The 24,537-nt window shown below is 38.7% G+C and overlaps 1 protein-coding gene across 1 annotated transcript; it reads left to right on the top strand.

The window, feature by feature from the left end:
* The first annotated feature begins 10,159 nt into the window (after positions 1-10,159).
* Positions 10,160-24,456, top strand: LOC137950731 (ubinuclein-1). Its single transcript, XM_068797335.1, has 14 exons — positions 10,160-10,624; positions 14,537-14,623; positions 14,778-14,870; positions 15,039-15,115; positions 17,032-17,614; positions 18,403-18,502; positions 18,607-18,716; positions 18,831-18,917; positions 21,929-22,054; positions 22,233-22,373; positions 22,454-22,501; positions 22,983-23,084; positions 23,388-23,889; positions 23,994-24,456. The coding sequence occupies exons 1-13, from the start codon at positions 10,382-10,384 to the stop codon at positions 23,868-23,870; spliced, it is 2,280 nt and encodes a 759-aa protein (XP_068653436.1). The 5' UTR covers positions 10,160-10,381; the 3' UTR covers positions 23,871-23,889; positions 23,994-24,456.
* The last annotated feature ends 81 nt before the right edge of the window (positions 24,457-24,537 follow it).

Below are 24,537 nucleotides of genomic sequence, written 5' to 3'. Positions count from 1 at the left end.
AACTTTCAAATGATAGACCTTCCAAATATAAGATATTTTTTTTGAGATCAAAGTGGCTTCAAAAAATATGCTGGTAAACCAAAGCTCTCTGATTAGAAGACAAATTTGGCTAAAAAACTCGGATTTTAGGAGAAAAGGAACTCAATTCACGTCAATGCTTACAGAGATAATAGGAGAGAAAAAAGAAAAAAAAAGGAGAGATTTCATCAGAACTCGCCTTTGGTACTTATGATATCAATATCTCCAAAAATATTCATTCTTGAATCTTTTATGACCTCTTGATTCTCTTTGTTATGTAGTTTGACCGAATCCACTGTGAATATCTCCATAAATATAGATTAGATTGACATAAAACTTTCTCCTTTTGAAACTATACTTCAATAAATTTCATCCAATTATAACTAATCTTCATAAAATATAATTATTTTGAGATAAATAATCTGATAGATTTTTGACTTTTTAATCTGCTCGAACTGAGTACTCTTTCTTCTTTGGCCAGCATTACCATTGACTCTTCCAAGATTGATATCTCTCTCTAGAAAACTCATATTGAGAATTGGTTGAATAGGAAAGAAAATAGACATACATATATTCTTTTGATAAATAATGATCCATATAAATTCTCTTTCTTGATGGTATAAAATTGCTCAAAAGTTGAAATTTTCCATTGCTACTTGAACCTCTCTTGCAATCTGACCTTTGTGGGTTCAAATATCGAATTCTCTTTGTAGAAAACTATGATTGCCAAAATTATTTTTGCATTGGAAAGCCGAATTTAAGATATTTTAATCAATATGTTAGTTGAAATATTAAAATCTCAGTATGGAGGTACGAATGCCAAGAAATCCATATGTACTGGGACAGGAAAGAAAAAAAAAATAGAATACGAACCTAAACTACTAGATATGATAGATCATAAAAGGATCACATTATCCCTATGGGTTGATGGAGTCAACTCACAGAACTCGCTCTGATACCATGTTGAATTTCTGGAAAAGAGAAAAACTTCATTAATTTGTTGTAATTTGAGTACATGAACCTCTATTTATAATAGATGAAACAAGTAGAATCCAATTACAATTAAACAACGCTTATCCCAATTACACCTAAAGTTAAACACTAAAAGATAAGTCCTAGAAAAATTGAATAACTGAACATAAATAGTAGACTAATATAACTAAAACACCTTTAAACTGAGACTCTTCTATGAGACCTCCTATTGTGAGATTCCTATAAGACTCCACCGTAAGAATTTTGGCTCTGTAAGACTTGTTGTTGTGAGAGTCATTTGAGACTCCTCCATACCTACTCTTCAACATATTTCTCAAACAAAGGCACAACAATGGAACAAAATATTAGGGCATACATGATTGTCATCACTCTAACACTTGTTTCCTTCTTTAAAGTTTCTTTCCCAATGGAACTGTGAGGTGTGTCAATTGAGAAAACACTAAAGAACTACTTACTCTCCTTGAGCTGAACCAAAAGGTGATGCTCTTTTTCCTAGGTCCATTCTAATGCATGGGGACCCTTGAGTATTTCTAATATTTCACAAGTTAAGTACTTTATTACATTTTCCGATGATTTCATTAGAGTAATAGGGCTATTTTTACTTATTTATTTTCAGAACTTCATAGATTTAACTCATGGAGAAAAAAAGAGATACACCCATTGGGAGAAAATAGGGGAAAGAAAAAGGGTTATGGACTTGTGTCCTAACCCTCCCCCTGAAGCTCAAGTTATAGATTGATAAAACTATAATATTATAATTATGTCCCTAGAACTTAAACTAATTACATCAATGTCATCTCTATGAGATGACTCTTTATTTACCATATCGTCATCACTATGTGGGCCTTCTCCTTTGGTCTGTGGACTTGGGCCCATCTTCCAACTCTCTTGGATGTGTGGGCCTTGGTCTATGAGCTTGAGCCCATCTTACACATCTCTTGGATGTGTGGGTCTTCCTTGGTCTTATGGACTTGAGCATCTTATAACACACTTGGATGTGTAGGCCTTCCTTGGTCGTGTGGGCTTGGGCCCATCTTCCAACACTCCCCCTCAAGCTGAGAGTGAGAGAACATCATGAACGCACAGCTTGCTGCAAATGGTGCATAGGATCTTCCCGTATAAAATGGCAATCCACCATATCTTCCAACAATCCCCTTCAAGTTTGTGATCTCTTCCAAAAGACCTAGCTGGTGTAATATAAGTGAGAATAAAATCACTCCTAGCCATAAGACATCGCTTCATACTCTAGTCAAATGGTCATAGTCAAAATTACTTTTCGCTCAATTTCAAAGGCAAAAAAGTAACCCTATTGTGGGGCACAGAATCTACCTACTTTCTTAGGGTAGCTAAACAAACACATCTTGGGTATATAATAGACTTGACTCATGCTAGATGTTGAACACGCTCCTATCCTTTGTAGGTAGTGGGTTTTAGGCATTGCTCAGAAGTGTAGTAATAAATTCCTCCATTATTAGGAATTAAATGCCCTAATTCCAAACTAACGAGAGCAATAAAAATAATCCCGGAAGAAGGAAAAAATAACCATGGAAAAACACAACAAAATTTATACAAGTTCACCTCAAGGTGAGACTACATCCTGTCTTCTGCCGCTACAGTAATCCACTATAAAGATGAAATAGTTTACAAGAGAGATCGCACACACTTACAAGTGTTGTTTTTCTCTAATCTCTCTCGGCTGCAATTGATGCTCCTCAGATGAATAATGATTGTCAAGGTGATAAAACCTTAACAACGACGCCCCCATATATAAAGAGAAAATTAGGGCAACCGGATTACAAGTGTGAAATACCCAAACTACCCTTAATGACACAACAGTCAATATATCGTGGACCCGCTCGAGGCCTCCACCCCCGAACCCTCAGGAGGGGGTTCCCCGCCCCCGTTTGAACCCCCACACCAGAGGGTAAGGTGTTAATTAGGTTCCATAACTTAACAATCTCCCCCTTGGAGACTAATCTATTATCAATATCTCCTCTACAACTGCAACAACTTCTCAATCCTCAAAGAGAAGTCAAAATGAAGTTACACACAACTTCAATTTCAAAATCTTAACAATCTTTGTCAACATATCAGCCAGATTTTGACTTCCTTGAATCTTTTCCAGTGCTAAGACTCCATCCTCTAGGGCCAATCTGATGAAGTAATAAAGCACCTATATGTGCTTTGTTCTGGCATGATAAACAAGATTCTTTGTTAAATGAATAGCACTTTGACTGTCACAATACAACACATTCTTCCCATACTTGGGACCTAATTCTTTCTAGAAAGACTGTAACCATACCATCTCTTTGTTGGCTTCGGTCACAGTAACATATTCTGCTTCAGTAGTGGAAAGAGCAACTATCTTTTGTAACTTAGAGACCCAACTAACTGTTGTACCACTCAATGTGTATACATATCCAATGGTACTCTTCCTGCCATCAATGTCTCCAGCCATTTCAACATCTACATAACCCTATAATCTCAAGTATGACTTTCTAAAACATAAGGTTGGGTCTGTAGTGCCTCTCAAATACCTGAGAATCCACTTCACTGCTTCCCAATGTTGTTTACCTGGATTACTCATATATCTGCTCACAACTCCCACTCCAATAGCTATGTCTGGTCTAGTACACACCATGACATACATGAGACTGCCAATAGCAGAAGCATACTGCACATTGGCCATGTAGGCTTGCTCCTGCTATATAGAAGGTGACTACTCCTTAGATAGCCTAAAGTGACTAGCCTAAGGAGCACTCACTAGTTTTGTATCATTCATGTTGAACTTGCTCAACACCTTCTTCATATATTCTTCTTGTGACAGTTTCAAGACATCAGTATCTCTAGTAATCATCATCCCAAGGATTTGTTTTGCAACAACCAAATCCTTTATTGCAAACTTCTAGCACAACTCCCTTTTCAACTTATCTATTTCCTATTTGCAAGCACCTGCTATCAACATATCATCAACATATAGTAGTAGAATGATGTATGAGTCATCAAGCTTCTTCACATAATAGCAATGATCCGCCTGGCACCTCAAGAAACCATTACTACTCATAAAGGTGTCAAACTTCTTATACCATTGTCTTGGAGCTTTTTTAAGACCATACAAGCTCTTTTGAAGTTTGCACACCATTTTCTCCTTTCCTTTTGCTTTGAAACCCTGTGACTGCATCATATAAATTTCTTCCTCCAAATCACCATGAAGAAAGGTTATCTTTACATCCAACTGCTCCAAGTGCAAGTCTTCATTTGCCAGTAGTAAAAACATTGCTCTAATAGTAGTCAATTTCACTACTGGAGAGAAAATCTCAGTGTACTCAATGCCTTCTTTTTGTTGAAAGCCCTTTACCACCAATCTTGCCTTGTATCGCTTGCTGCCATCATATTTGTCTTTTATTCGGTACACCCATATGTTCTGCAAGGCCTTTTTCTCTTTTGGTAACTTAGTCAATTATCATGTCTGATTGGATAGAAGTGAATCCATCTCATCCCGCATGACCAACTCCCACTTGGTTGATTCATCAGCTTGCACGACTTCCTCATAACTCTTTGGTTCAACCTTATCAATCGACATAATATAATTTAGTGCAAGGGAGTGCCTCTGTGATGGTCTGCTAGTTTTGGCAGATCTCCTGAGTTCAGTCACAAGAATGTTCTAATTTACTTATGGGGGTATGTTTTCCCGATCTTCCTGAGCAATATTCTCTATCTCAATAACTGGAAGATCTCTCAACTAAATCACTTCAGACTTCTTGGCTTCATCACTTTTGTTGTTAAACTCTATTCTCAACTTGTCTTCATACAAGGCACTTTCATTGAAGATCACATTCTTGCTCTTGATAACCTTACGACTTTGGTCATCCCAGAAACGACGAACTTAGTACTACCATAGCCAATAAACAAACATATCTTAGATTTAGCATCAAGTTTACTTCTAACAGCAAAAACAAAACAAAAAACTTTCAAGAAAGAAAGGTTTACCTCTTTGCCGCTTCAGACCTCTTCTGCTATTTTGCAATCCAATGGTGTTGAGGGACCTATGTTGATCAAATAGGCAGTGGTGCTAATAGCATCATACCATAACATATTTGGCAATCCCGCATGCAATCTCATGCTCCTAGCAAGCTCGTTCAAAGTCCTATTCATCCTCGCTGCCACACCATTCTTTTGAGGTTTTCCTAGAAAGGACATCTTCATCTAGATTCCATTATCAGCATAATACCGCTTGAAATCATCATCTATATATTCTCCCCCATTTATCTGACTGTAAACACTTCACCTTCAAATCTGACTCATTTTCATCCATTGCTCTCCATCTCTTGAATGTAACAAAGACATCAGATTTCTTTTTTAGGAAATAAACCCATACCTTTTTGCTTGCATATGTTAAGTTGTAGAACCTAATTAATGCCTTACGCTGAGTTGGTCACGGATCGACCTTCGTGATAAGGTCACTGTGGGGGTTGAAGGGAACAAAGCCCCTGTACAATCCACGATATATTGAATGTTGTTTCATTAAGGGCAATTTAGAAATTTTACTCTTGTAATGCAGTTGCCCTAACTTTTTCTTTAAATTGGGGGGCGCCACTATTAGGGTTTTAGGATCGTAATCCGAGGAGCATCTCGAGTTGCAACCCTAGAAGTTAGAGAGAAACACCTATAAGTGTGCGATTTCTCTTGTACACTATTTCATTTTCATAGTTGATAACTGCAACAGAGGAAGACAGGACGTAGTCTCACCTTGAGGCGAACCTGTATAAATCTTGTTGTGCTTTTCATGCTTGCTTTTTCTTTCTTCCGTATTTATTATTATTTCTCTCATTAGTTTGGAATTAGGGTATTTAATTCCAAACAACATCATCAATAAATGTCACATAGTAGTTAGAACCACCAAGGAAAGTAACAATTGAAGGCCTCCACACATTAGTGTGAACTAGCTCCAATTTTGATGTCTTTTGCTCCTTTCCATCCTTAGAAAAGTTAACCTTTTTTTCTTTGCCAAAAATACAGCCTTCACACAAACTGTTGTTTAAAGTTTTTAACCCTAGTAGCTTTCCTTTAAATTATAGCACTTTCATTCCCTTCTCACTCATGTGATCAAGCATATAATGCCACAAATCAGAATCAGTAACGTCATCAGCAACTACAACTGTGTCTCTGCAACTAGAAGTGATGTAAAGAGTTCCAATTTTAACTCTTCATCCAACAACCATGACTCCCTTAGTGACTTTCTAGGTAACACCATTAAAAGTCACATTATGACCTTCATCATCAAGTTGCTTTACTGAGATCAGATCACGCATCAGTTTTGGTACATGTCTTACCTTGTGAATTTTCTACACTGACCCGTTTGATATCCTCAAATTGACATTACCAATACCGATAATATCCAAAGGTTCTCCATCAGCACGATACACCTTCCAGTGATCTCCAGCAATATAATTATCCATGGTGTCACGATGCGTAGTGGTGTGAAAAGAAGCTCCTGAATCTAACACCCAAGAGTCAATAGGGCTATCAGTCGACAAGAGTAAAGCATCTTATACTTCTTCAGTCACCGCATTTGCAGTATCATTTTTCTTTTCATCCTTCTTCGGTACTTTGTATTTCATCTTTATGTGACTAGACTTGCCACAATTCCAGCATTCCACTTTCCTTCTAAATTTGCACTTGCTTCTACCATTCCTTGACTTTCCTCCACCATTATCCTTGTTGGAATTCCTCTAGAAGTTCCTACCCCTAGTATCGACACTTAGGGTAGAATTAGATGTTGATGATTCTGCACAGTCTTTTTTGTGAACTTCCTCTACAAGAATGGTATCTCGAACATCATTAAAAATCAACTTCTTGTTGCCTACAGAGTTGCTGACAGCAACCCTCATAGGCTCCCAACAATTTGGTAGAGACGCCAATAGAATTAAAGCATGAACAACATCATCAAATTTAATCTGAATGGAGGTCAATTGATTGACAATCGTGCTAAAGTCATTCAAATGCGTTGCAACTGGTGATTTTTTTGTCATCTTTAAATTGATGAGTTTTTTCATGAGATGTACCTTATTATTTACGGAAGGCTTCTCATACATGTCGAACAGAATCCTCATCATCCCCGATGTGGTTTTCTCTGACGCCACGTTGTGAGTGACGTTCTTGGACAATGTTAACCGAATTACTCCAAACACCTGTCTATCAGGGAGATTTCACTCACCATCTTTCATACCTTCTGGTTTCATATCTAGAAGTGGTGAGTGCAACTTTTTACTGTATAGATAATCTTCAATCTGCATCCTCTAGAACATAAAATCCATACCATCGAACTTGTTAATTCCAAGTGTCGATCCTTCTCCTCTAGCTATTGCTCTCAATCACGAAGCTTTGATACCACTTGTTAGGAGTTAGATGCCCTAATTCCAAATTAACGAAAATAATAATAATAATCACAAAAGAAAGGAAAAGCAAGCACGAAAAATACAATAAGATTTATACAGGTTCACCTCAAGGTGAGACTATGTCATGTCTTCCTCCGTTGCAGTAATCCACTATAAAGATCAAAATAGTTTACTAGAGAAATCGTACACACTCGTGTTTTTCTCTAATCTCTCTCAACCGTAATTGATGATCGTCGTCTAGGTGAGGATACAAACCCTTATAACAGCGCCCCCCAATATAAAGAGAAAACTAGGGCAACCACTTTACAAGGGTAAAATTCACAAATTATCCTTAATGAAACAACAATTAATATATCGTGGCCCAGGCGGGGGCTCCACCGCCACACCCCCTAGAAGGGGGCTCCTTGCCCCTCTTCCAACCCCACGACGACCTTACCACGAAGATCGATCCACGTACCGACTCAGCATAGGGTATTTATTAGACTCCACAACTTAACAAGTGGGATTCTCGTTTAGGATAGGAAACTCTAAGTTAGTTTTAAATAAGTACTTTACTAGGGAGAAGGTTGCCAATTGTTTCACTAAAGTAAACTTACCTAATTTATAACCAAACTCATGGCTGGACTTCTAGGCAAACTAGGACACAAGGAATAGGACTCATAAGTGTTCTCTAGAACTAGGGAGGAGTTCTGTTGACTGACTAGGACGAGGGAGGAGGGGGGGGGGGGGGGGGGGGGGGGGGGGGGTTCTGATTGGGCTAGGGTGGACTCAATGGGACTTGAATCCACTCACAAGATAGGACTCGACCTAATTATGGTGGACTTAGACTCAGGGGACTCTTATGGTTAGGTAAAGACTCATGAGACACAATTAGGGTTGACTAATCTTGACTAAACAAGATAGTAACCAATGGGGTTCACTAACAAGGAACTTGACATTCAAAGACTAGTCACAAGGACTAAGGATCCGAGACATTGATTAAGGTTATAAACACCTACAAGACTTTGGGTTATAGTAGTAGGGTTGGGTTGCTTGGCTGATATGGGGGATGAGACTAGTGGATGGAATAGCAATTGAGAACTCTTTCCATTGTCAAGACAGCCCTCCTCAAAGGAATCAAAGAGCTGGTGAGACTTCTCACATCGCTAAACACCCTAATCAAGGGTTAATCACCTAAGTGACCTTTAGATCATCCATCAAGATACACTGAGTTAGCTAAATCTAGATAAAGATAAGTTTTATTGAATTGATTGATATCAAGGCTATGAGAACTTACATTTATATAGTACTCAACTGGTGAGAATCAATTCTCTTATAAATCATATGTGGGACTAAGGTTTAGATGCCCCCTTGCATGTGCACTAAGCTACCTTTTAGATACATTGCATGTAGACATTTCTAGACTTTTCACTACTATATTCTCAAATGACTTTAATGGGAAGAAGTCTCCTCTCGAGCCTTATAACTTGCACTCTCCTACTAAAATCAAAACATTGCTTATTGAAAGACACATCTTACTAAAGTAAACTACTAAACTCAATCCTACTTGGGCAGATGCAAAGGTAGTCCTACTACCTTTATTCTTCAACCATCCTCTAGAGATACCTTGACCTCTCTAAAAGTGAGGTCGTGGTTGAGTGGGTCAGGTTTCATGGGGAATTCAACCCAACCCAAAACTTCGGGTTTGGGTTTTGAGTCCTGTTGGATTTTGGGTAGGGATGACTTTTCCAAAATCCGACCCATGAGAACGAAATGAAGATATAAAACAGGGTAGAGACGGGTGTGGGATGGGTCGGGTTTACAAGAATTGTGCCAGATGGTTGGGTTTAAGTTGAGTTTATGGGGACGGGGCGGGGATGAGTTTGGTTTTAAGTTGGGTTTACTAGGATAGGGTGGAGATGAGGTTGTGGTGATGGTGATTGGGTTGGGGCCAGGTTTCACGTTTTGAATTTTTTAAGGTTTTTTATGTGTACACCAATGTCATTAAGTCCGACTCAACAAGGTGGTCAAGTTTGGTTGAATTTAGTTTAATTAGATTAGGTTGAACCAACACTAACACATGATGTAAAAAAATGATTTATAAATTTTAATAATTGCAAAACCCCAAATTAAGGGAGACTTTTTCGATTTGGATAAGGGCTCCTATTGAATATTGTCGAGAGGGGAGGGGGTGATCCCTTATTTCCTCGAAAAACTTGCTCTATTGGATGTGAAGAATTCCCAATGCAGCTAAGGAAGGCCAGTTAGCAAACCTGACCAAGTTAGCAAACTTGACCTAAGGAAGGCCAAGTTTGATCTGAATAAACTGAGCTAACCGGTCTAGTTTGGGTCTGATTACACCTGTACAGCCAACAATAGTGGCGCAAAAAAACTTCAATTGAGCCCATTTGTATAATCAACCATCAAATTATTCCTTTCAAGTTATCAAGTACCCTATAGTTGAGTTAAAAGCAGGCTTTGTTACCTAAAGCACCAACAATTTTAATTCAATTTCAATGAATTTGGTCTATAGCCCTGAAAAAGGACTAGGAAGCCTACAGGTTGCATTCTATTTGCATCCCAAGATTGAATGACCCATCTGAGATTTAATCTTTGGTTTGGCCATACATCTCCAGTAGATTTCCATGTGTAGGGCTGGCAAAGCGAGGTACAGAAAGCTCCTAACGGTCGCGAGCTATGCTACCCAAAAACTTCATTCTCAATCGTGCAAGAGAAGATAGTTTGATCAAAGTTCCGCAGAGACAGCCAAGAGGGCTTTACATCCCCGCCCAGGCCGAATCAGAAGGTCGAAAGAGGGTGTGAGTGTACAGGAAGTAGCCCACAGATTGATTCCTTGTACTGACAAAATTCTCTCTCTATCCATACCTCTCAGTTATTTCGTCAGACACCTGACGAACACATGGCAACAATCTTGGTCTCGTTACGAGATTAGCGGGTAATAAAGAGGAGAAGATTCAGTAGCCCTCTTTCCGATGGAAGACGAGATGTCAGCTTCTAGGGTTTCCAACCCTAACCCTCCTCCCCCTACTGTGCCGGGGACGAGTAATCAACAACGTCAGAGATTTACCGTGGAGCTCCGACCCGGAGAGACTACTATAGTTTCATGGAAAAAACTGATCCGGGACTCCAACAAGGCGAGCCTCCCTCCTCTCCCAAGTGAAGCTCCCTCTGGCGCCCGCCCTGCTCTTGAGTCCCGAATTGCTCCGGGAGCGACGGTATTCTTTTTATTTATTTTAATTGCGTCGGTTGTTCTCTCGTAAGGTTTTTGCTATTCTTTGACGAGTTGCAAATGGAATTATAGGATTTGAATTTGGTAAGTTAGTTCAACCTGGTCCTGATGTTTTGTCTTGTGCTGAAATACTGCCTTCTGCTGCAATTTCTGTTTGATAGTCCGAATGAGGACAACTTAGTTTAAGTGACTACAGACATTAGGTCTATAATGCTTCTTTAGATTCAGGACCTGGTAAAAAAATGTAGAATACTACTGTTCTTTGTAGACTCTATCGAACTTAAATTGCATTTTCGAGAAATTGAAATGTTTGAACATTAAGGTTTTAAATATAAATGGTTGAACTTTGTTGTTGAGGAAGTAGGTAAAGGAACTTTGCTGAGGAGGTTGTGAAGAGCATGCTGAAGAAAGGAAGAAAACAACTCCGTTTATTTCGAGTTAAACTTCATTTTTGTTCAACCTAGCGCTCTCCAGGTAGAAGAGAGGCATGAATGTTCACTTCTTTGTTCATCTTTATATCTGTCTATTAGGTAGTTCATGAAGGACACTTTATTCTGGTAATGACTACTTGTGTTTCACATCTTTTATCAAACTAAAGTATGAGTGATTGTAATTTTTTTTAAAAAAGAAAAAAGATATGGGTGAGTGTAATTTAAAAATAAAAGAAAAAAGGTATGGGTGATTGTCTTGTTTGAGAAAGGCAAGAGCTAGTGAGGTTTGAGCTTGACCAACAGGACAAATAAGAGAGAGAAGGATGCCTGTAGCAAGGGACACAAGCAAGAGACAGACCCAAAGCATAGTGGTTCAGTCTTCGATACACTACCCACTTTCCATTCTCAATATATTTTCTTGAAGAGTTTATATATGATTAAGATACTTGACTTCTACCCTTATTACACCCTAACTTCATAAAATTACCCTTTACAAATACTAAAATATCGAAAGAATCTGATCATCCCATCTCCTCCCCTCTCCCTCCCTCCCATCTTCGGCTGCAAATGGCCGCAATGGTGACCAGCTTCCTCTTTCACTTCGTCCTTGTCATTATCACTGATATAGAGCTGAAATTTATTAAAGTGGTGACCATGAACAAACTTTTCTTCACCATAAACATATAATTCTTGAGAATGACAGGATCCTGTCTCTGCTACAATCAATTGCTAGAATGGTCTTCGATCGTTGTGTCCAGCGCTGGCTCCATTGGGTGTAGTTGTTGGATTTGGCCGTGGCTGAGAAAAGAACTCGCTTGCTGGTCCTTGAGAGTGGTTGTGAGAAATTTGGTGTTTTTGTTCTTACATTTTTTCCAGCTTGATGGCTTGTGTGAGGTATGTAGGCAGGAACATTTATATGTCATCTATAATTTCTGGCCACTCAAAATGCATCCAATTAAGGCTTTCTCACTCCACTGCACATGGTTAGCTAATTACTCAAAATCAGGCTGATAGATTGGACTGTACCTGTTTATGTATCTTGTTAAGTGCAACATTGAAGTTTTGATAAGTAGTGAGTCCAACATGGAAATACTAAACTTGGACTAACGTCTCTTACGTCAGCAAGGGTTCTATCTTGGTTTACCATTGAAACCATGTGAGAGCGTTCTTTTCAAAGTGGAAGGAAGCCTATTACACTTTTGCATCCTTGGAGGTCTTGTGGTATGTAAAGAATTGAGTGATTCTGTAAGCCCACCAAACTGAGTCCATGTGGCTTTTATTTAAAAAGGTGAGTTGAGCAACATGAGGCTGTAGGCTACCTTGAACTGCACTTGTATCCTTGGTTGCCAAGAGAAAAGAGTTCTCAACAATAGCGACCAGTGGGGCAGAATTAGAATCGGAAGCTTGCTAGGGCTGGCTCTGTCCTGTCAACCCTTGTTGGAAGAGTTGTGTCATTGTGTCTAGAATATGTACCTCCAAATTATGCACTGCAACTCTATTTTGAGATATGCTGATTCTGCTTCTAGATGGTATGGTTGCACTGTAAAAACATCCATCCCCATTGATCCTTGCTGTAATGGAGTCTTCTCTTGATTGGCTATGGGTCTCAGGAGTATAGAGGATTGTTAAAGGGAGTGGAGATGCTTGGAGGACCATTTGGGACAGTGCTGCAAGTGGGGGTTAAATTGACTTGAATTAGGTCGAGCGGACATGAGTTTTTAGGCATTGAATGCAGCTGCAATGTCGATTTGACTCCAGGTGGGTTGAGGCAACTTGTTTCTGTCTCCTACTTGCGATCTGTGACTTCGGCCTTCTTTAAAATTCATCAAACAGAGAACAGACCCATTCCTTACATGTTGAAAACTTTGAGGGGACCTTGCAAAGGCTCAACAGAGAGAAAATAATGTTTTCGAAGGGCTGAGTTGTCTGGTTGAACAAACTAAAAAAAAGTCACTCCTTGACATGGTCTGGCTGACAACAACTTCCTCCTTGTATCCTGACTCTGTCGGGTTCTGGTACCACTGATAAAACTTGTCCTTTTGTTTGAAAAAAGATGAGAGCTAGAGAGGTAAAAGGAAGAACAAGAGAGAGAAGGATGGTGAGAAAGACATGAAACATATAAAAATCAGGGGTTGAATCTTTAAAATCTCTCAGCACATTCAATTCTCAATATGTAACTGTTCTCCTGTAGAGTTTACATATGATTAGGCTACTTGACTTCTACCAAGTTTCTTACTTTTCCATTCAACGTCAGAGTGAACTTTGAGACACCTATCAGACATCCTGTGTTACTGACCCTAGCCTTTTTCCTCATATTACACCCTACATTAAATTACCCCTACAAGCACTGAAAGACCAAACGAGTCCTATCAGGACATATATCAGTTTGCTCAAATGCATTTTTTTTAAGGTGGTTGATGTTTATATGCATGCTCAAACTGGTTTTTAATTACCCCTTCAAAATCATTTCCCATATATCTATCAGTCTTTTCATCCTATATCTTTGGAGTCCTATCATTACCTTACTTTTCTTGCCATTGTGTAATGTAGCAAAAATAAGTATAATCTTGCATTTGCCACAAATCCACATATTCGCTTCAATTGTTTTCAATGATTACAATGTTGTTGATCTTTAATCCAGGCTTTTGTTATGATTTGGGTAAAGGTCAAGGCAGGTGGTGTTAAGTTGTGGAGTCTAATTAACTCCTTACGCAGAGTCAGCATGTGGATCGACTTTGAGGTTGCCGTGGGGGTTGGAAGGGGGGTGGAGCCCTTGAAAGGTCCACAATATGTTGACTGTTGTTTCATTAAGGGTAGTTTGGGGATTTCATACTTGTATTTCGGTTGCCTTAGTTTTCTCCTAGTATTTAGGGGTGCCGTTATTAGGGTGATTTACGATCATGAGAGTGTGAGAGAGAGGATAGAGAAAAAACACAGAGAGAATGGTGTGTGCGATTTTCTCTTGTAAACTTCTTCTTCATCATTGTGAATGATTGCAACGACATAAGGACAGGACGTAGTCTCACCTTGAGGCAAACCTGTATAAATATTTTGTGTTCGTGCTTGATTATTTTTTCTTCTGCGATTATTATTGCTCTCAATAGTATTGAATTAGGGTGTCTAATTCCCAATAGGTGGCAAGAGAGGGTGTAGAAAAATCTACCTGTATTTTTAGAGTGTGTAGATGGGTAGAGTAACATGTCTTGGATACTTGAATCTGTGACACCCCCTCATTGATGGCGAGGCGCACATCTTGAGGCCAACTAAGGAAATATCTTAACAGTGGCTGGATTTCAAATTTAACATCAATGCATGTTTTTGTCTCTTCCTTTATATACACATCTTCTTAGCATATTTTACTGACTTGATGATAAATGCTTGGTTTCTGCAAAATGCAATATAAATGCATGCAATACCTTGTGTCATTTTTCTTCACACTAATCAATCTCTGTATTATGCTTTTACAGAACCAATCAGCAGAGAATGAAACAAAAGATGCACCTTCCTCAAATCGTTTCAGTGCTGTCATTGAAAAAATTGAGCGTCTCTACATGGTCAGGGGTGTTATGATTCTAATAAATGTTTACTTTTATGCAGATAACAGTTTGACTTGTATTTACTGGATTATGTCTGTTGAGTCTCTCTATTTAGAGATCAACTTAATCTTCCCAGATAAATTTCTATTAAGCTCTGAGTTAGGGGTTTCAGGGTCAGCATAGTAGTGATGATGAAGAACTGGATAAAGTCCGTGATGATGATGAGTATGATACAGAAGATTCTTTTATTGACGATGCTGAACTGGTTAGTTATTACCGTTCTCATTTTTGTTTGTAGACTTGTTCATTAGTATGAGAATGTGTCCTGTTTAGGAAAAAAATTATATGTTAAAATTGTACATAATAGCTTTTTTTTTGCCTTTTTGTGGTCTTTGTTATTGTGGATATCAGCAGTTTTTTTGTTGTTTTGCAGGATGAGTACTTCGAAGTTGACAAGTTGGAGACCAAACACAATGGCTTCTTTGTTAACAGGGGGAAGTTAGAAAGAACGTAAGTTAAACCTTTTTTCTTTTTTTTTACTCTTCTAATGACTTATTATAAGTGGTGTTTAGAGGTAATTTTAACCTCTTTGCTCTCTGTATTAATAAAAGGGCAATTGCCTATATACCCCTAAAATATGGCATAAATGTCTACATACCCTTGGATTTTATTTTAATTGTTATAGGAGCTTACAACATCAATAAAATTATCTGCGTGCTTTTGCTATTAGACTCCATGTAACTGAAATTTTAATGTGTTAAATGACATAATTCTTCACATCCAAGAATTTTAGAACTTCATTGGCCAGCTTAGTAGGGCTGAATAAAAGAAATGAGGGGGAAGGGGTAGGTAGCCTTTCATCCCCCCACCACCTCTTGCACTGCACATGCAGTCATTGCCCTTTGCATGGGGAGAGTGGAGTTGAATCTAGTCATTGCTGTCAGCTGGTGGCTCCTTCCTCCTGCCTGATTGCAATCAAGAGTTGGGACGGGAGGGAGTCCTCTTCCTGTTTATTTTAGATGGTCTACGGAGTCTTAAAATCTTTTAGATGAGGATAATTTTTTCTTTTCGTATACAAAATATTTGAGTTACCTGATGAAATCTAACGATAAAGGTAATGGGTAATTTTACTGATATTACAGGGATAACCAAGTAAAGATTTAAAATTTAGGGTTATGTACGCATTTGTGCCATATTTCAGGGGTATACAGGTAATTAAACAAAAAAACCTATGTTCTTGTCTGTAACTATAAAGTTCCTATCAGTTTATGAAGTGTAGTTTGTTTTTTTTAAATAAGTTTATGAAGTGTAGTTAATCATAGGAGGCTGTGAACCTTCTGTTGTTGGCCATGTGCTTGGAGCATTTGACTGTTGTTCCCTCTGTTTGGCACAATTACTAAAAATATTTTTCAATTGAAATTTGTGACAGTGATTCTGATTTCTTTCTTTTTATTTTGTTTTTTTTTTGTTTTTTTGAAATGATGCTGTTTCTTTTTATTTTGTTGGAAGCTCTAGATTTAAATTGAAGTTTTATTTCAATTCTTATTTACTATTTCTAGAAAAAATATAGATCATAATTCTTATTTCTACCAAGTCAAATGCTTCTGGTGTAATTTTGATCTAGGTAAAAGGTGGAGTAGTATAGTCTCTCTCTCCCCCTAAATGGATACAGGACAAGGTTTTGGACTTGACATTTTCCAAATTGCTCATCAATATTATTTTGAAGATGAGTAAGCCTCTGTTGTTGCTTGTTGACTTTTGACAGCTCCTCATGTGGTGTTCAAGGTTGTACAATAGAAACTTTTGTTAGTTCGAAGTCCCATGTATGGAGAAGACAAGCAGTAGCCACCTGCTTCACATTTTAAGAAAAAAATGTCTTAAGCTTATTGTACTGCAGTTATTATGTCCATTGAAAGATGTTGCTTCTATGACACCAAGATCACATCCTCATGTTGTGATGTTGTGAGGGATCTGCTCTCTCTTCCTTTGTAATTATTTTCTCTGGTTAATATAAATACATCTTTATCAAAAAAAAAAAAAAAAAGACACCAAGATCACATATTTCCATGTGCATGCAAAGGGTCTTGTTTTAATGATTTGTGCGGCTCTGGGTTCTTTTTTCTTATTTAATTTGTACTCTTGCTTTCATATTGTGCAGCTATCATTTACTTTGCAGACTGATGGAGCTTGTTTTATTTTTTTTGTAAAACTAATTTCTAGTTGTTTACTTTTTTTTTTTTTTGCTATCTTGAAAATTTGTTGGCATTGGTCAAGCAATGTCAGCTGGGAAGATAGTTAGCACCTCAGAAGTTATGCAGTTAAAGATGGGCTGTTGCATTAGTTACTTGTATTTCACAGGAAAAATATAATCGATGCTGCTTTCTACTATTTCTTTGGTTTTAATGTATGCATTTGTTCATTTTCAGAAACAAACCCATTACTTCAGATAATCAAGCACCAAAGAAACGGAGAAGGAAGGAGGTAAAGTCTCGTGGTGAAGATAGTGAACAATTACCAACTAAACATGTAAAAGTGGGTAATGTACGGATGAAAGCCGCCGCTAGAAATGCAGCAGTAGCAGCATCTAAATCATCTGGTCCTCAAATGTTGGTTACTCCCTCCAGTGAACATTACCAAGAAGTGAAGTCTTTGCAGACTCAGTCAAATGCTCATGAAGGACCCAACCAAAAGAAAACAGCTGAGTCTTCTTCTAGATATGAGCATTTATCTATGAAAATGATGAGCAGGGATACATCTTTGTATCCCGTGGAAGCAAAGGAGGTGAAAAAGCAGAAGAGCGGATTGATGCAATCTAGGGAGAGCACTACTAGGTCAAAAATACACAGTGACTATTCAGATGCTATTTCCATGGAAACTCACTCCAGAAAGTTCTTGAATGGTTCAAATGGGACAGAGATATCTACTAAAGTTCGTCAGAGGGAGAAAAATGCGAGCAATGACCTGCCAGACATGAACTCTTCTGGAAGCAAGCATTCAATGAATGTGATGGTAGGTTGTGTTGTGCTCAATACTTCTCAAGAAATGAGGCTATAATCTTTCTTTTAAATGAGGAAAAGAAAACATAAGTTCTTTTATTTACATCTGCTGTACTGATCCCAATTGCTAAGTCAAGATTCTTCCCTCATGTCTTATCTCAAAATGCATGATGAACTTGATAATCTAACTTGAGTTATATTTGCAAAGTTGAAGCGAACTTGATGTATATCTGTCATCTGATTTATTCTCAAGTCTGGTGATTTTTATATGATTTTCCTCTTTTATGTACTTTTTCATGTTCAAATATTTGCATATAAATCAATAGGCTTCATTTTAGTCCATAGAAATGATAGTCTCCAGATGTATCTACCCTAACCACTGGGTCTTAAGATGCAAAATAATTCAAGCTAAGCTCCAAATTCAAATCAAATAAATGAGCTGGTCCTTAGAAGATCCTGTCCCCATGTTGCTTTTTTTTTTTTTCTTTTTGAATTGCATTTCTGCTTTCTTTTCTGTGACTCATGTCCTATAAATTGGTGTCAGTTCCTCATAGCTCTCCAAAAAACAAAAAAAAAAAGTAGTATAAATCGGTCATTACAGACAATTGCCCTTTGATAAAGGATATACATTTTCTTTAACAAACTGCTATGTAGTTTTAGTATATCAGGTTCACTATTGTCTTGTTTGTTATTGTCTATTTGAGTTGATTCTTTAGCATATTATAGAATATTGTAGAAGCCCATGCTTTTATCCATGCTTTTTGGCTTCTAATATATATATTTTTTCTGATATCCATTCAGAAATCATCACCCATGTCAGGCAAGGAAGGCTCTAGTGTAAGGTCTAAAGGCACAATGCTTGAGCGGGCAATCCGAGACTTGGAAAAGATAGTTGCAGAATGTAAGATAAAAACCATTTAAGATTCATTATCCTATTAAATACACTCAGCAGAAATTCTGCGGCAATTGATTTATATCTAAAACAATCAAATGTGTTTCTTGCAGCAAGACCGCCTGCTATGCCAATTCAGGAAGTTGATGCTGCATCCCTGGGAATAAAAAAGAGATTGCCTCAAGAGATAAAACAAAAGCTTGCAAAAGTTGCAAGATTGGCGGTAACTGGAATCTGGGTTTTTTATTAATTTTATATTGTTTGTTCATGTTGTGGTTAATTTGGCAAGCAATTTTGTATGATTGGCCCCTGAATCTCTTTCTTGTGGTGGCTGCAGCAATCAAGCCAGGGAAGAATTTCAGAGGACTTAATCAATCACCTCATGGGTATCCTTGGTCACTTGGTGCAACTTAAAACATTAAAGGTAAGGGGGTCAGGGCCGCAGTTGTTCTTCCTAGTCTAAATTTAAATTCAACCTCAAATTAGACAGTGGCCAAAAAGTGCTGGAAACAAAATAAACATTGTCTTGCTTTTAATCTTCATAGATGTAGGCTTACCTCTAATGAGAGAGCTTGATGGGTTAATGTGAGTGGCTGTTACAAGTTGGTTTATTTGTTTTGCAAGGGATGGAAGAAGAGGGCTCCTTTAAAATTTGCAAGTAGGAGCATGAGGGAATAGTACCGGTGGTTTCTTCTTTTTTTAATTTTTTTAGATGGTTTCTGATGGTTGGAGTCTCAAACAATTTCTTCCATTTCTTTAAAGTAGCCTCAAACAACTTTAACATAAAAGAAGATTTATTTGGGTAAAAGTCCCAGCTATTTTCATTTTCTCACTTTTCTCTTCACCCTTCTTTTTCTCCTGTGCTATGTTTCTTCTCCAAGTCCAGGTCTTCTTCAGTGCAAAATTTTTTTTTTTTTTTTTTGAAGAGAGATACAACAGAGTTTACATTAAAGATTTGGGAGCCGTCCCAAACAATGAGAGATTGGAGGGAGGTGTCCCGAGTTTAGCTAATCTATCGGCCGAAGAGTTGGCCGATTTAGGTACATGGTTCCAAGAACAGGAAATACTAGGTACAATGTCAGAAATGGAGGATAGAATAGGCCAATGATGCCATGGGGAAGAGGCAGAGTCGAACATTAGCTGATGACAATGCTTGAGTCACCTTCAATAAGAAGATGACCAGTGAGACGATCCTTGGAAGCCTTCAGATCATGAAGGAGGGCAGACATCTTGGTAGTGGTTGAATGAGCAACACCAATCGGGCCAGCATAGGAGAGAATAGTCTTGCCCAAGTAATTTCTGAAGACGCCGCTGAAGCCCATAGGTCCTGGGTACCCAATGGCACTACCGTCAAAATTCATTTTGATGTTGCCAAGGGGGGGTGGGGTCCACTCAACCATGGCTGGAGAATTTTGGGGACCTGACATATGCTCGAGAAGGTGCCAATTCAAGCGAAGGGACGTTCTCGCCTGGGGGGCAAATTCTTTTCTATTGTGGAGCCAACTACATATGAGGCCCATGGTGGAGTTGATGGTGCTATCAATGCTACTGAATTTTAGGTTGAAGTGCCAGTTGTTGTGTTCAAGCTAAATGCACTATGGCACATGTGCAAGGCAAGCTGAGAGGAGCAATTTGCCAGTTTTTGGTAGAGTGGTCCTCAAGACCATGCGGATGGTACTGAGGAGATCACTTTGGAGACCAAGTTAGGTGTCAATTCTCTGCAACATGGCCATCCACACTCTCCAAGAGAGATTGTAGTGTAGGAGAACGTGTTGGACCATCTCCACACGAGGGTAGACCATGTATTGAGTGGTGTAGCTGTGCTTGTGAAGGTTGTTGGCTGTATTTTCTCTTGGATGGCTGTCCATATGAAGAACTTTATTTTGTTTGGGGCAGACAGCTTCCAAGCAGCTACGGCATTGTGCTCGAGGGAGTTTGAGTCACATCCTTTGATGTGGTTATATGCTGTAGCCACCGAGAAGAATCCATTTGCATTAGGACTCCAGATCAGCTTGTATTGAGTATGATCTCGCAATATTTTACTGCCGAGTGTGGATAAGAGGGAGCAGAGAGCATTAGTTTCCTCATCATTCAGTCCCCGATGAAAGTGTAGACTCCAAGATTGGTTATGTCAGCCAAGTAATATCTTGGCGAATGGAGATCCTAAAAGGGAATTGAACTCATCCTTGAGAGGCCGGGAGCTGCACCATTCGTCATTCCAGAAGAGAAGATTCTGCCCACTTCTGGCATAGAATGATGTTGCTGTTTTGAACACGGGGAACAGATTTTAGATGGATTTCCAAATTGGGGACAGGCAGCGGCGAATACCTCTCTCTCTCCACTACTGACCAAATCAACACATCATAAATCCCAGCATGTTCCTCCATATGCTGTTGTGCTTGGCGTTAAAATTTCAGATTCATTTTAGGAGGAGGGCATTGTTCATCTCTTTTGTGGAGGATACCCAGCCTGCCCCGAAGGTGAGTGAGGCAGACCTCTTTCCAATTTACGAGGTGATATCTGAAAGTGTCTTCCGATCCATGCTAGAGGAAGCGTCTTCTAATGGCATCAATCTTCTTGCAAACTGATGCCAGACGGCGCATAAAAGATTGGAGGTAGTTGGGAAGGCCAGCCAAGTTGGATTTCAGTAGGGTGAGTCTGCCCGCAATGGAAAGGTGTTTGCCACGCTAGGTAGCCAGCCTCTTCTCGAGCTTTTCAATGAGTGGGGACCATAGGGTAGCATTTGGCCTGCTATCAAACAGAGGGAGGCCAAGATAGGTGGATGGAGTGCCTTCTAAAGAGCAACCCAGAAATTCAGCCATGTCTTTCAAGACCACATCGTCAATTTAGTATCCAAAAAGTGTAGTTTTTCTCCAATTAATTTGTTACCCCGAAGCTTTTTCAAAAAGGCCGTGAAGTGCATGCTGTTTTCTGATCTGGTCCATAGTGCCAACTCCAAAGCTGATGGTGTCATCAGCGAACTGGAGAATTGGGATGCCAAAGGCAGCGTGATCAGCAGTGGGAAGTGACCGTCTAGTCTTTGGCCAAGTAAACAAAAGAAGAAAGGTACTCAGCCAAGATGTTGAAGAGAAGGAGAGACAATGCAAAATACTTCTTGTGCTATGTTTGTGGTTAGGGTCCTTTTTCGTTTTGTTTTTAATTTTACATGTTGATGAGCAATTTTTAATAGTAGCAAGCGATCTATTTGTCTATCGTCTTTTTGTTGAATTCTAATGTTTGTCTGCTGGAAAAATATTCTTGTCTTTTGTCTTTTAAGATTTAGCTAGGGTAGATACTCAAAGACACCAGTCACGTTAGACCTGACCTCAGGAGACATCAACACATGGCTATGGCTCATTGAATTGGTTTTATCAAATTTGAACTTGAGAAGTGCTTTTATCAGAAAATACTAATGCAGTTGTTTGATAATGACAGAGACACTTGAAGGAGATGGTTGAACTAGGTCTATCTGCAAAGCAACACAAAGCTGATAGGTTCCAACAGATCAAGAAAGAAGTAATTGAAATGATTCGAGCACGTAACACTACTTTTAGGTCAAAGGTATTCCTTGGGAGCATTTAATCATCTCCCGTCATGCTTCAACTTCAGTTATATTTAAATTTATTTCGTGCATTTATGGACATCTAGCAGCATCCTTCTACTATTTTGTTATTACATGTGTTGACAAGTAGAAATATTTGTTGCTCAAAACTATGACTGAAATGGGTTCTGTTTTCAGGCAGCTGAGCAACAGGATGGATCATCTGAAGATTTTCAGGAAGTGCATGGTTCTGAGGAAAAGGCAGCCCTACAGGCAAGATATAGCCTGGATGAGGCAATGGAGGACAAGATTTTTGATCTTTATGAGCTCTATGTAGAGGTAGTATATTGCAGGCATCAGGTATTCGTCTTACTTTAATTTCTAACGTTTATGCCTCGATAATGACTTTTATGCTCCAGGGGATGGATGAAGATCGAGGCCCACAATCTAGGAAGCTATATGTGGAGGTAGCTTCTGTAGCAACTCTCTATGTGCAAATATTTTAATAATATCCAAAATTTTACAGTTTTATGTGCTTAATTTTTGTCAATAGAAATTTGGTTGTAGTTTTTGCAGAAGACCCTCTTAACAGAATTTCTTCTTGCGAATTGTTATGTGTTGCCATAGTCCCAAAGATTTTGTAAATTAGATTAATACAGCTATTCATTCAGTTAAGGTCCACTTTCTCCAAAAATTCAGTTGAGGTTCAGTGTAAAAATTGATGTTTCACCTTTGACTTGTAAAACGAGGGAGCCCAGGTTTTGTGATCAGGCACAATTTCCTGTGTACTACAGTTGTCCATTTAATGCTGGTGTGTCACAAGCGTGGAATATATGCCATGTCATTTCTTGGCTTCTTGATCCAAGCTTTTCTAATACTCGTTTAATTGTCCTTCATATTGTTGGTTTAGCTGGCTAACGCTAATTCTTTCATGCCTCCACCATCCAGCTCGCAGAGTTGTGGCCCCATGGATCCATAGACAGCAATGGTATTAAAATTGCTGTCAATAGGGCAAGGGAACGGAAGAAGCAACTTTATATGCAACACAAGGTATGATAACCTTTCTTTCTCTCTCTCTCTCTCTCTCTCTCTCTCTCATCTTTTTAAATATTTTATTTTCTTTTTCCTTTTCTGTTATATAGGTGGACTTTGTATGTTATTTTTCTGTCACTTTTAGTATTTGTTAGTTACCATTCAGTAATGAAAAAAAAAATCTGTTAGCCTTTTAAAGTTCGGTTGGCTTTTATGCATTGAGGAATTTGTTCTCTTGAAGATGACCTTCAATTGAGATTGATAGACTAGTATGCCTATCAGCTCTACATTTTCACGTCACATTGTCATTTCCCTGTACAGAATGCCGAGAAAATTAAAAGGAAAAGAATGTCTTCAACAGTGAAAGCAGAAGCAACTGTGAGGGGAGAAAACAGTTTGAATGCCCAACCACGTGTTATCCAAGATTCTGGAGTGCAAGTCTTTACATCAAATGAAAGACCCATTTCCAGTCCGATGGGCACAAATCAATTTCTGTCAACCAGTAAACCATCCATTCTGGCATTGCATGCCTCTTGCGCAGAGAGGCCAAGGATAGAGAAGGTTAGAGGAAGTACTATAACATCTTCCGACGAGTTAATTAAAATAACTGAGGGAGGAGTTCTGAAAAAATTAAAGAGAAAGCCTGAGTCAGACTTTGTTGAAGTGCGCCGTCATTCATCAAAGCTATCGTCGCAGCACCGGGACAGAGAAAGGCAGAGATCCCATAAACAACACTCTGCTACTATCCACCAAAAACAGAGTCTTCCTTCACCAAGCATTCCAGGTTGCGAACAGCCTAGCTGATGTTGGATGCTCAAGTACAGTTTAGTATCATACTTGTATCTGTTACCATCGAAAGTTGAAAGAAGTCGATATTTTCTTAGTTTTCTGTTCATCAATTTTCTTAAGCATGGACTTCTTATCCAGGTCGCATTGTCAGACTCTCCAATCCTTAAGAAGACTGCTAGGTACATATCATAAAAATTTACTCGAAGGTGGCAATACTACTGATTGCAATTTTACTCGGCTGAAGCATCTGAGTGAATTCAACCCTCAAAGGTGTCGTGGTAGTGTCTTGCTTGTTGGCGAGACGGAAGAACAGTGGCCAGATATTGGTAGCTAAAGAGTGTCAAAGGTGTTGCCTGATATTAACAGAAGTAGCCGTCAAAAAGATTAGGCAGTCATCGAAAGGAAAACCATATACAACCGCAATCGCCGGAATAGGAGAGCATCAGAGTTTTTGGATCTCATTATGGTCACGGGTTTGAAGTATTAATAGTGTCAGGTTGTACCTTGTGAACAGCGGTGCTGAGAAGCTTGAAAAGTAATATGTATGCCATATAGGAAAGTGTAGAAAAAAATGTCTTGATTTCTTTTACCTTTAAGAATTGTTAAAATGAGTTTTCTATTGATTCAATTGGAAATATAGGAAAAATAAATCAGTCTTATTTTTAATCTTATTTTTTATTAT

The sequence above is a fragment of the Aristolochia californica genome, unplaced genomic scaffold (genome assembly GCF_029961685.1).
Source record: "Aristolochia californica isolate CCGP_79_NKW_82.1479 unplaced genomic scaffold, dmAriCali1.0.hap1 SCAF_14, whole genome shotgun sequence".
Classification (NCBI taxonomy): domain Eukaryota; kingdom Viridiplantae; phylum Streptophyta; class Magnoliopsida; order Piperales; family Aristolochiaceae; genus Aristolochia; species Aristolochia californica.
Note: the sequence above shows the minus strand (reverse complement) of the source record. Positions and strands in the feature narration are given on the sequence as shown.